General features: G+C 47.4%; 2 protein-coding genes across 2 annotated transcripts; one reads left to right on the top strand and one right to left on the bottom strand.

The window, feature by feature from the left end:
- Window positions 1-44: 44 nt before the first annotated feature.
- ENTR1 (endosome associated trafficking regulator 1) lies at window positions 45-4710 on the bottom strand. Its single transcript, XM_030000807.2, has 8 exons — window positions 4655-4710; window positions 4427-4612; window positions 4052-4331; window positions 3429-3502; window positions 2542-2653; window positions 1873-1935; window positions 1026-1165; window positions 45-621 (listed from the first exon to the last, which is right to left on the bottom strand). The coding sequence occupies exons 1-8, from the start codon at window positions 4708-4710 to the stop codon at window positions 528-530; spliced, it is 1005 nt and encodes a 334-aa protein (XP_029856667.1). The 3' UTR covers window positions 45-527.
- A 15-nt stretch (window positions 4711-4725) lies between these two features.
- On the top strand, window positions 4726-10939 carry PMPCA (peptidase, mitochondrial processing subunit alpha). The gene is made up of 13 exons (XM_030001211.2): window positions 4726-4856; window positions 4970-5172; window positions 5386-5465; window positions 5793-5875; window positions 6174-6268; window positions 6431-6531; window positions 6950-7213; window positions 7453-7545; window positions 7793-7911; window positions 8399-8489; window positions 8613-8675; window positions 8911-9055; window positions 9420-10939. Exons 1-13 carry the CDS (start codon window positions 4804-4806, stop codon window positions 9587-9589), a joined length of 1560 nt encoding a protein of 519 aa, XP_029857071.1. The 5' UTR covers window positions 4726-4803; the 3' UTR covers window positions 9590-10939.
- The last annotated feature ends 148 nt before the right edge of the window (window positions 10940-11087 follow it).

The following is an 11087-nucleotide window of genomic DNA, read 5'->3' as shown; positions in this document are numbered from 1 at the left end:
CGCTGCCGGGTCCCCGCTCCCCTCCCCGGTACCGCACACCGGCTGTGCCGCCGCCTCCGCGGCCTTTAATGGCTCCGCAAAACCCGTTACACAGCGGCCGGGACGAGGGTTACAGACCGCCTGCGGAGGCCGAGCCCCGCCACAACCTCGGGGACTCGACACCCTGCGTGAACCGCCCACCGCCAGCCCTTTTCCCTCCGCCATGATGGGGAGAGAACGGCAAGGGGAGTCCCAGCCAAAACGTGGGGTGCTCACGGGGTCCCGGCCAAAACGTGGGGTGCTCACGGGAGCACGGGATGCAAGGGGAGGCAGGGCCGTGGTCCCGGCCTAGCAGGAAAAGGTGCGTACTCTTGTCCCTTTGGGTTTTAGCAACCCGGGGCGGCCACGGCCACGCGGCAGGTAGAGATGGGAAAGCTGGTTCTGCAGCAGCGCTAACAGCTTCGCACGTCGTAACGAGGTTGAGTATCAGAAATTAACTTTGAAGTAATGGTTTCCGCATGAAAGCAAAGTTCTCAGTTTTGTTTGAGTCACTGTCCGTCTTCTGACACTTCAGAAATTCTGTCTATTGATTTAAGGAGATCAGCGACGAGCTGCAGCGATTCTGCTCCGGAGACCAGCTGCCTGGAACATGGGAGAGAGACAGCGTTAGACTGAGGAGGAGAGGATGAAGTAGCCAGGCAGCGTTTTGGTGTTTACCCGTGCAACGTGATTTTTCAAGAAGCAGTTTATCTGGACTGAAGACTTCACTTCTTGAAGTGAAGCGTAAGAGACATAGAGATCCTAAGTATAATGGCTTTACATTAAGTAAAAAAATAGGACTTACACATTCTAGTTATTTTTATTACCTAAACTTGGAGGAAAACACGTTGCAGGTAAGTAAGAACGTGGACTAGCTGATCTGGCATACAGAATACCAGAACCCGAGTTTCAATCCTAAAAAACCCACTGGGGACGTGTAGTTGTGACCTCAGTATTTAGGCAAGCATCAGGGGTAGCGTTAGGAGAGTCATCTTAAAACAACTCACTTGATCAAAGACCGGGAGTTTGTTATAACCGTGAGAAGGTTCTGTAAGGCAAGGTCTGCATTTTGTTTCACCACAGCCAGACTCGCCGACTGGCCCGACCTCAAGGCTTCATTCTCTGTCTTGTAATTCTTCAGCTGAACCTAGGGAGGAAACAAACACTTTACATGAAAATAACTACAAAACTCTGCTAGATACTTTACAACTAAAGCAACTAATGAACACATTCGTACAGCAGTTTATTAGCTACAGCAGCTAATGAATAGATCCCGTAACCAGACTGCCTAGAGAGAATGTCTTCCCTGCTCTGGAGAGCAGTCTCTGACAGAAAACTACAACTTAGAAGCCTTTATTAAAACTGAAAACGTACACAGCATTTTAATGTCTGCTTGTTTCACAGAACCAATCCAGTGTTGTAACAGTGGCGTACCCCAGCTCCGACAGCGGTGATGGAAGCTGCTACCCGACATGGATGCTATCATCTAACTACGCAGGCTCTGCTGAGCTGTCTCTAATATCTGTCAAGCTTCTCTCCCTTCTCTGCCAGGCACTTTCCTACAGCTAAACACCCATTTGCCCTGTTGCCTTACAGCATTCACAGGTCCCCAAAATCGAACACGTCACATGAAACTTCAGCAAAATTGTAACTGAAGTGCCACATGTCACAGAGATGAAGTTAACAGTCTGCGTAGGGCTGAAATGTTCTAGTCTAGAACATCTTCTCTGGCATTCACTAGGAAAAGTGAGGCGTAGTTAAGATTTTTCAATATCTTTTTTATAGGTTCAATTTCAAGATGTATGCTTTCAGCCCCAGGACATTCAGCAAGGCCTTAAGAATACTGCTTCCTACCTGAAGCAGCGCATTTTCCTGTTTCAGTTTTGTAGCATTGTTTTCTGCTTTAACAGCCCGTTTCTGAAATAGAATAAAGATTATTTATACCATAGCAGTGCTTAGGACACAGCAGGCTGTTCGACCTACGTAGGAATGCACGATTCCAGGACATAACTTAAAGCGATGTGGTTTGCATTATACCACCTTGTGTTCTGAATGCTTTACGAGATGGGGATAGTGCCCGCAGTCATGGTTGATCAGCTGTCTCCTCTCCTCCCCATTTTTCCTTTCTGATATCTTCAAGTGCCATTCATCACTTCTGGACATATTTTTTTTTTTTCTTGGACAAGAGGAAAAGGTACTCAGTATAAATGAGAAAGAAGGAAAAACAGCTCTTAGTTCATATAGGAGCTGTTTTCAGAAGGCTGCAAAAAAGCAACTGAAGGTGTGATGAATCCGAAAATGGTATTTCTGCAAAGACCTCCCTTATTCTAGGTAGTGAAAGGAGTTCTAGACTGGGACTTGTTATAAGGGGAAAGTCTGAACCCATGCCAGAGCTGTTTAGTGCTCACACAGGTGAAGCAATCACTTCAGCTTCCCTCACTCTCCTGGGGGAGGAAGGAAGAGGAATGGAACTACACCAGCTGCGAGCAAGCTTCTGCTGCTATGGCAAACACCAACACTTACAGTCATCAGCTGGAGATTCTGTTCCACGTGCTGCACCATTGCTTCTAAATCTTGCGCTTCTTTTTCTTCTTTAATTTTGTTTTCCTCAAGCTTCTTTTCAAGCTTCCTCATCCTTAAAAAACAAGAGACAATGTACAGTAAGCACTTGTAACATTAAATACTTCAGTAAGAAAATTCTAGGGAAGAAACTCATTCTTTCATGTTATAAGAAAAATGAAGTCTTCCCACAGAACTACACTTCTAGGCTGTGGCTCAGGGGATTTCTTTGTTCAACATCCATTAGCATTAACAGGAACTATACAGCTGAATGCAGAAAGGCCATACAGAAAACACAGTCGTTCACAATCAGTCTAGATAAGGGTAATTCTGAAACAAATGGTTACCTCATCACCATGGAAGTACCAGCTGCCTCACTGTGAGGAGCAGCAGAGTGCAGAGGATTCAGATGGGAACTTAAGAAATTGCCACCCTAGATCAGTCACTGGGTTGCTTAACCTAAGGAAATTCAAGTCTCCCAATATCAAGTTGCTTACCAACAAAAATAAAAATGCTTCTCTTGCTTCAAAGGAGAGAGATTAAGATTCATTATTTTGTTAATCTAAAGCTTTATGAAATGCATCCTGTCAAGCCCTACCCTCATTTTCACTAAGCACCTAAACTGCATGAAGCGTAAGCCACACAAACACACTCATCAGATGCCAGCTTGCTACTTACTTTCCAAGCCTTTTTCAATAAGAAAACCAGGTTTGTTAAAGCTTTTTAATAAATAGCATAGATTTCAACTACATTTTTCTTCTTTAAAGACGTTGACTGTTTCCAGTGAGCACCTCTTCTAAGACAACTCCTTGCTTATGTGGTTACTTTCCCCCATATTGTGGCTTACGCACTTGTCTGCTTGAGTTTCAGAGAAAATCTGAAGCTTATTGATCTTGCTTCTCAAACTGGCATTCTCTTCTTTCAGCTAAAAAATAAAAATTCTCATTAGAAATGAGGGTGTGGTTTCACAACACTACTAGCACTTCAAGACAAGTACCAGAAGAAATATTCAGCTTTAACTCTAGTGCTGGAAAATCTTGCACTTTCTATTACATTCAAGCTTACTTTCACACCTGATTTTCCCCTCTCGAAACCACTTAACTTCACTAACCCTCTGGGGCACAGAAACGTGGCACCGAACAGCCAGTGCAGAGCGACTCATTGAATGCTGTTAATTCTAAATTAACATGACTTCAAGAGGAAGAACATGAGCAAGTCACCTGGGTCACGCCAAAAGCAGCGGGACAGACAAGGTGCTAGATCTGACTCATGCTGCAGAGCAGCTTTTCAGACCTGCTTCTCTCCCTCAAGCTGCCACGTATCGCGCAGCCCTTGCTGACAGCATGCTTTGACACCAAGTTTCTCTAAGAACCTGATACGCGAGCTCGGAGCTCGCTTGACAGAAGACGGAGCTCGCAGGCGGCGTTTGCGTCTGCCCTGAGAAAGGAGCCGGGAGGTCGGCCGAGGTGCTTACCTCCTCGTAGCTGGGCTGCCGAAGGGAGTGAAAGCCCGGCCCCGGGGGGGGCTCCGAGGCAGGCCACGCTCGGGTCCTCGCTGCCTGCCAGCCCCGCGCCCTCGCAGAAGAAGGAGCCGGCGGAGGGCGAGGCGGCGCCCGCGACGGCGAGGTGGGCCTGCTCCACGACCAAGGGCTGGTAGCTCCCGCTCCATTCCTCCTCCTCGTCGTCCTCCGCCTCTCCGGGCGGCGCCGGATCCGGGAATAAGAGGGGGCCAAGGCTCGGGCCGGGCCGCGCCGCCTGCGGAGGGGAGAACAGAGCAGAGGGGCTGAGGTGAGCGCGAGACGGGCGCCTCAGCGCGGCGGGGCCCAGCCGCGCCTCCGCCCGGGCCCTACCTGGTGAGCACCGCCCGCCTCCTCGCAGCTCCGCGCCTTGCTGCGGACGAACTCGCGGAAGGAGAAGGGGTTGGGCTCGGCCGGACCCGGACCCGCCGCCATGACCGCCCCGCCTCCGCCCTCTCCGCTACCCGGGCGACTACCGACCGCGGGGCGGGGCCTCGCCTCAGAGCGGGTCCCGCCTTCCTTCAGAACGGACCAATTAGCGAGCGGTCACCACAACCTCACCCAACCGCAGCCTCTCCCGGGTCCCGCCTCCCCGCCCCCTTTCCCCGCCCATCCATTCCCCGGGAATCACCGCGGCTGCGCAGTGCCGCCTGCGCCGCACGCACGTGACCCCGCGCCGGGCGGCAGCGAGGCTCCCGGTTGACGGCAAGATGGCGGTCGCCATGGCATGGCTGCGGCGGGGCGCTTGGGGCCCGGCCCGGCGGTGAGCGGGGAGAGAAACGGGGGCGGGCGGGATGCAGCGCCCGGTACCGGCCCGCGGGGGAGCTGCTGTCGGGGCGCCCGGCCTCGCTGACAGCGGCTCCCGCTGTCCCGCAGGTGCGGGTTGGCGGCCGGCCGGAGCTACAGCGGCGGCGGCGCCTACCCCAGCGTATCGCTGACCTGCCCGCTGCCCGGCGTGCCCAAGGCGGTCTTCGCGGCGGCCGAAGGCCGGGAGAGATTCGAAACTCGGGTGACGGTACTGGAGAACGGGCTGCGCGTCGCCTCTCAGAACAAGTTCGGGCAGTTCTGCACCGTGGGCCGTGAGTACCCACTCCCCGGCAAAGGAGGGGTCCTGGCGGGGGCACCGGCCCGCGAGCTGCCCCGGGCTGAGCTGGCCTGGCCAGGGACGCGGCGGTGACACTTCCCCGCCTGCGGGAGCCTGGCCGGGTGTAAGGAGCAGGGAGGGGGGTGGTGGTGGTGGTGTGTGTGTGTGTGGTAAAAGTCACGCTGACTTCTTCTTTTCTTAACGCTAGTTCTTATAAATTCGGGATCAAGACATGAAGCCAAATACCTCAGTGGCATCTCTCACTTCTTGGAAAAACTGGCCTTCTCCGTGAGTACCGTGCTTGTCGTAGCGGGGTCCTGGAGTCTGTGTGAAACACTGTAAATCTGCACCTCAGCGAGTGGCCGGGGGCAGGGCCTGCTCCTTGCAACGGCACTGTGGGTCTGATTTGTTTAAAGAGATGGTGATAGTATTCCTCGTTAATTAGTGTGACTGTAATTATATTTTGAAAGTCTGTTGTGCTTTCACCTTCAAGGTTAGTGAGTATTTAGCAAACCATTTGACTTAATGTAGAAGAAGATGCTTGTTCTGGGCTACACTGAAGGATTATAAACAGTTATTGCTTTACTAATTAGTAACACCTGTATCTCTTCTTAGTCCACAGCTCAGTTTGGCAGCAAAGATGAGATCCTTCTCACCTTAGAAAAGCACGGGGGCATTTGTGACTGTCAGGCATCAAGGTATGATGCTCTTTCTCTCTGCTCTGTTACCTGAGTGGTTGTAACACTGACAGTAGTTTGAGTTGCTTTTTCTGGTGTGTGGCAGTAAAAGCCACTTTGTGTTTCTAAGCAGCAGAAATGCATTTGTGGCAACTGCTAAGAAGCTACAAAAGTGAACCTGAAACGGTTATAAAAGTCAGTTCTGTTTCCTTTTAATGAGTAATGCTCAAGCAGCTTTATCTGTGACTTCCTGATGCACATTTACTGAATGATCATAGAAGTGACTTCTCAATGCAGAACCCTTCCGCTTGTGTTGCAGGGACACCATAATGTATGCTGTTTCTGCTGATGCCAAAGGCCTGGACACAGTGGTCAACTTACTGGCTGATGTAGCACTACAGCCCAGGTTATCAGGTCTGGGAACATAAGTCTCTGTCTCAAAAAAAGACTCCCAACGCATGACTGGCTATTAGATTTTAGAATTCTTCATTAGATAGTGCTCATCAAGAAGTTATCATGTAGCAATTGGCTATTTTGTGTAATGGTTGTCATCTCTTGCGCTCTTTCTTAATACAGATGAAGAGATTGAGATGACTCGAACTGCTATACGATTTGAGCTTGAAGACTTGAATATGAGACCTGATCCAGAGCCTCTGCTCACAGAAATGATCCATGCGGTAAAACACTGAAAAGTCTATCTTGCGTGCAGTCCCCTGTATGAGAGATGCTGCATTCTCTTCTTCAGTTTTTCATCAACTTCAGTGTTTATTTTAGATTATTGTGAGAACAGATTTTTCTGTTATTCAATTAGATTTCAGTGGTGGGAGAATTTTGCTGTCCCTCCACTTTGAAATCCTATATTCTACACACATGTAAGATTTTAACCTAAACTAAAACGATCTATAACTTATCGTTGCTGACATGGGTGACAACACGTTGTTGAGTTATGCTGACATTAGTGAAATAATGCTCAGCTTGTCCTCTCTTACATGTCTCAAACAGGTAGGCATAATTCTAAAACAGAAAAAGAAGGTTTATATGGAGGGAGGGGGGTGAAGTAATAATTGTTACCTTAATGTATCTGTTTGCTTTTAGGCAGCCTACAGAGACAATACAGTTGGACTGAACAGGTTCTGCCCAGTGGAAAACACTGACAAAATTGATCGAGAAGTCCTGCATTCATACCTGCGCAACTACTACACACCAGAGAGGATGGTCCTTGCCGGGGTGGGAATTGAGCACGAGCAGTTAGTGGAGTGTGCGAAGAAATATCTGCTTGGAGTGGAGCCGGTGTGGGGCAGTGGGCAGACCAAGGACGTGGACAGATCTGTGGCTCAGTACACAGGAGGCATTGTCAAGGTAGAAGGAAGGTGGAGGTGGCATTGTGCCTCTTCCTGTCTGTTGGAGGTGCAGATTTGGACTTGAACTGATTTCTCTATAGGCTTTGCTTTTCCAAAATTACATACCATTCATGAACATGAGCCAAAACTGGCCATGACAGCCACTATCTGAGTGACAGGTTAATTATTGGGAATGTATCAAGCTGGATACAACAGAGATGAAAATCAGTCCTAATCATTTGTCTGCCCTTCCCACAGGTTGAAAAAGATATGTCAGATGTGAGTCTGGGCCCTACTCCAATCCCAGAGCTTACCCACATCATGATTGGATTAGAAAGCTGCTCATTTTTAGTAAGTATCAACCTAAAATCCTTTGTTTTGGGTGCCCTGTACTTGAAGAATCCCAGAGTACAGTATTTCATGTAAACGTTGGCACTCTTGCTGCTGGTGCTGCATGTACAGACAAGCAGCTTTTTCACTGACAGTTTGAAGAAGGCACTGACCTTTACGTTCTTCTGACTCTTTTTCTCCCTCTTTACTCATCCCAGACCCTTGCGAGCTCTGCTATTAGCTGACTTAATTTCTTGTTGCAATTCAGGAGGAAGATTTCATTCCCTTTGCTGTATTAAACATGATGATGGGAGGTGGTGGCTCTTTTTCAGCTGGAGGGCCTGGCAAGGGCATGTTCACCCGACTGTATCTCAATGTGCTCAACAGGTTTGTTTGCCTTTCTGTTTAAGAGAGAGCAGAAATGGTCCTCTCTAGCAGGTTCACACAGATGGCTTCATCTTTTGAAAGCCAGCACCCCCGGGTTTTACATCAGCTTATTCTGCTTGAAATGTGTGGGGCTGATTTGTTAGTAGGTATTTTGAGGGGGTGAAAGGGCAGAAGTGACCAGGAATCCTGTCTTCCTCCACTAGCCCAACCCATCCTTTAATCAGGGGGTATTAACAGAATTGGCAGTAGGTACCAGTAATACTGCTCTGTAATTTTCTGGGTTTGGTCTCAAGGATGCAAGTGGAGAGAAGGAACAAGATGGCACACGCAGAAATTGTCAGAGGCAGGGATTGATAATTCTCATTGGCACTGCTGAGAATCCTGAAAATGGACTAGGAGGGGACTCACTGTCCACGTTTTTTTAATTTTTACATTTAAATTCTGGTTTTTAGATTTTTTTTTTTAAGTACTCTTTGTATACTTACAGGCACCACTGGATGTATAACGCAACCTCTTACCACCACAGTTATGAGGATACAGGTCTCCTGTGTATACATGCCAGCGCAGATCCAAAACAGGTATGTAGTCCTGTATTCAAAGACAGGTGTCCTTTAAAAGTAATCACGTTGGTTATTACCAGACAGGAACGTTAACAGAATAAGCATTGTTCTAATCTTCTTTCAATTATCTGTTTTTCCTAGGTTCGAGAGATGGTGGAAATCATCACAAGAGAGTTCATTCTAATGGCAGGAGCAGTAGGAGAGGTCAGCAGCCTAACTTGCAGACTGTGCAGATGGGCTTTGAGCTGAAATACTGCATTGCACTGGCCTTGCTAGAATGAAAGTTTGTAGATAAGTATGTTAAGTATTTCTGTAAAAGAATATAGTAATTTTAGCAACACGTTCACAGAGAGGAAGGTGCTTCCAGAACTTTTATGTGGTATCTTGTATTAGAGAGCAGTGGCCAGAACATCTATTTCTATTTGCTGCTCGTTTACAGGTAGAACTTGAGCGAGCGAAGACGCAACTGAAGTCCATGCTCATGATGAACCTCGAGTCTCGGCCAGTTATCTTTGAAGATGTAGGAAGGCAAGTGTTGGCAACAAACACAAGGAAGCTACCTCATGAGCTCTGTGCCCTGATCAGTGAGTAGACAATGCTTTTCCTTGCCTTGACTGAACTGTACGTACAATTAGGTGGGGGGAGCAACTTACAACATATTCTTGTAGCACAGATAAATTGCCTTAGAAAGCACGAGGGCATAAATACTACAGATACGTATTTCAAACTGATTTTCTCAATTGATTGCAAGCTAGCACAATGCTTATTTTTGTCAGAAGGAAGGAAAAAACAGCATGGTAGGGAAGGTCTAGAGTTAGTAATTGGTTTTCTGAGCACAGGGTCTGACTCAGAATCATAATAAAGCTGCTTCATACTATTTAGAATGTAGTGGTCACAGCTCTGGCTCTCTCTCCCCCCCCCCCCCCCCCCCTCTCTTTTCCCCTGCAGGTCAGGTGAAATCTACTGATATCAAGAGAGTGGTCACTAAGATGCTTCATAAAAAACCAGCTGTGGCTGCACTGGGTGACTTAACAGATTTGCCCACTTACGAACACATCCAGGCAGCGCTTTCCAGCAAGGATGGGCGACTCCCTCGCATGTACCGGCTCTTTCGATAAAACAGTGCATCTTGCCCATGTCTGACAGACTTGCTTCTTTTTTAATATATTTATGAGATTATAATGTTGCTGCAAGCCCTTTCCCCCATCTTTCCAGGCATACTGTTCAAACATGGAGCTATGCTACAGCTGAACAAAGCTGCTTCAGAACACTGGTCCGTAAAAGGCTCGTTATGTCGGGCTTAAAGGCCTACCCTGGCTCTGGATGAGTACTTTGACCCTCTGAATAGGTTACAAGAGAAGATGGGTTTATACAGGCTTCTCTTGGCACTGGGGAGAAAAGGGCAAGCCAAAATAATCATCACTACAACTGAAAGTGTGTATCTGAGAAGGCAGTCACTGCTGTGTGTTACCACTTAATCCTATCAATCAGCAGCAGAGGCGGGGCTGTCACACTGGGGGTCCTGGGGTGTGCCCTTGTTTGAGGAATGTGGTGGCCTGTTAAAGAGCTTGGCTTACATATAGCTGAATTCAAAGAATATTTATAGCAGTTACCAAGGTGAACAAAGTGTTGGTCAAACTGAATTAGAAAATACTAGTTATTATCCATGTGAAGTTAAGCAACAAGTTTCCTGCAGTACAAGCATCATGGATCCATTTCATCAGTGTCATTTACCATTTGCAGTACTACTAGAAATCACATCTGGGAACAACTTCATAATTTTGTTAGAGCTCAGAAGAAAGTAGACCTATGGCATAACTAACAGTTTCTGGGGAGTCCATATACAGAGATACTATGCATAATGCTACATGGACACTTAGAATTAAAGCAATCCTATTCTTTAGGTTTTTCACTTGCAAGTGAACTATGCTAAAGAATAAAAATTCTTTTACTCCAGAGTTAGTATAGAAACAGGAAGTTATTAAAGGAGTTGCTACTGCACTCTAGTTTCTTCAAATTGTCACACAGCTGAACTTGAGGCCTTGCAAAAAGAAGACACAATTGTCAGCCTCAGCAGAGATGGAGCTCAGCTAGGAGTCAGGATCAACAAAATGATGTTCAGAAAGCTCATGATCTTGAAAGCAACTCACACAAAGCTAAGTGCCACGCATTTGATACACTGAAGAAATGGAGACCCAGAAGAGAGGAAATAAAGCATCTGATGTACATAATCCCCTAACATATGGGCTTAAAAATGTAGACAGCTGCCTTGCAGCACTTCACTGGCTTGATGTGCATTGTAAGGAGCAATCAGACCGGGAGCAGAACACTGTGAGGCAGCTATCACCTGCTTTGTCCTCATCTTTCCTCATGCAACTAGAAGAAAACAGGTTGCATTGCTTCTTGTGGAAGTCCTATTCAGTTGTGTATGTTTGTAAGAAAATAAAAGAGACCTCTAAATGACTGGAGCCAGTAGTAAGAGTTCTGAAATTCATCAGCTAATGGCTGGGTTTCTTTAACTGGCAGGTGAAATGTGCTTTGTTTGCTCAATGCAAACAATCCCAAAGAAATCTGTCCCGCTTTTCCAGCTGAAGACAAATGGCTCAGGTCACCCAA

Source organism: Aquila chrysaetos, chromosome 24, assembly GCF_900496995.4.
Source record: "Aquila chrysaetos chrysaetos chromosome 24, bAquChr1.4, whole genome shotgun sequence".
Lineage (NCBI taxonomy): Eukaryota > Metazoa > Chordata > Aves > Accipitriformes > Accipitridae > Aquila > Aquila chrysaetos.
The sequence above is the reverse complement of the archived record's forward strand: the minus strand, read 5'-3'. Positions and strand labels throughout refer to the sequence as shown.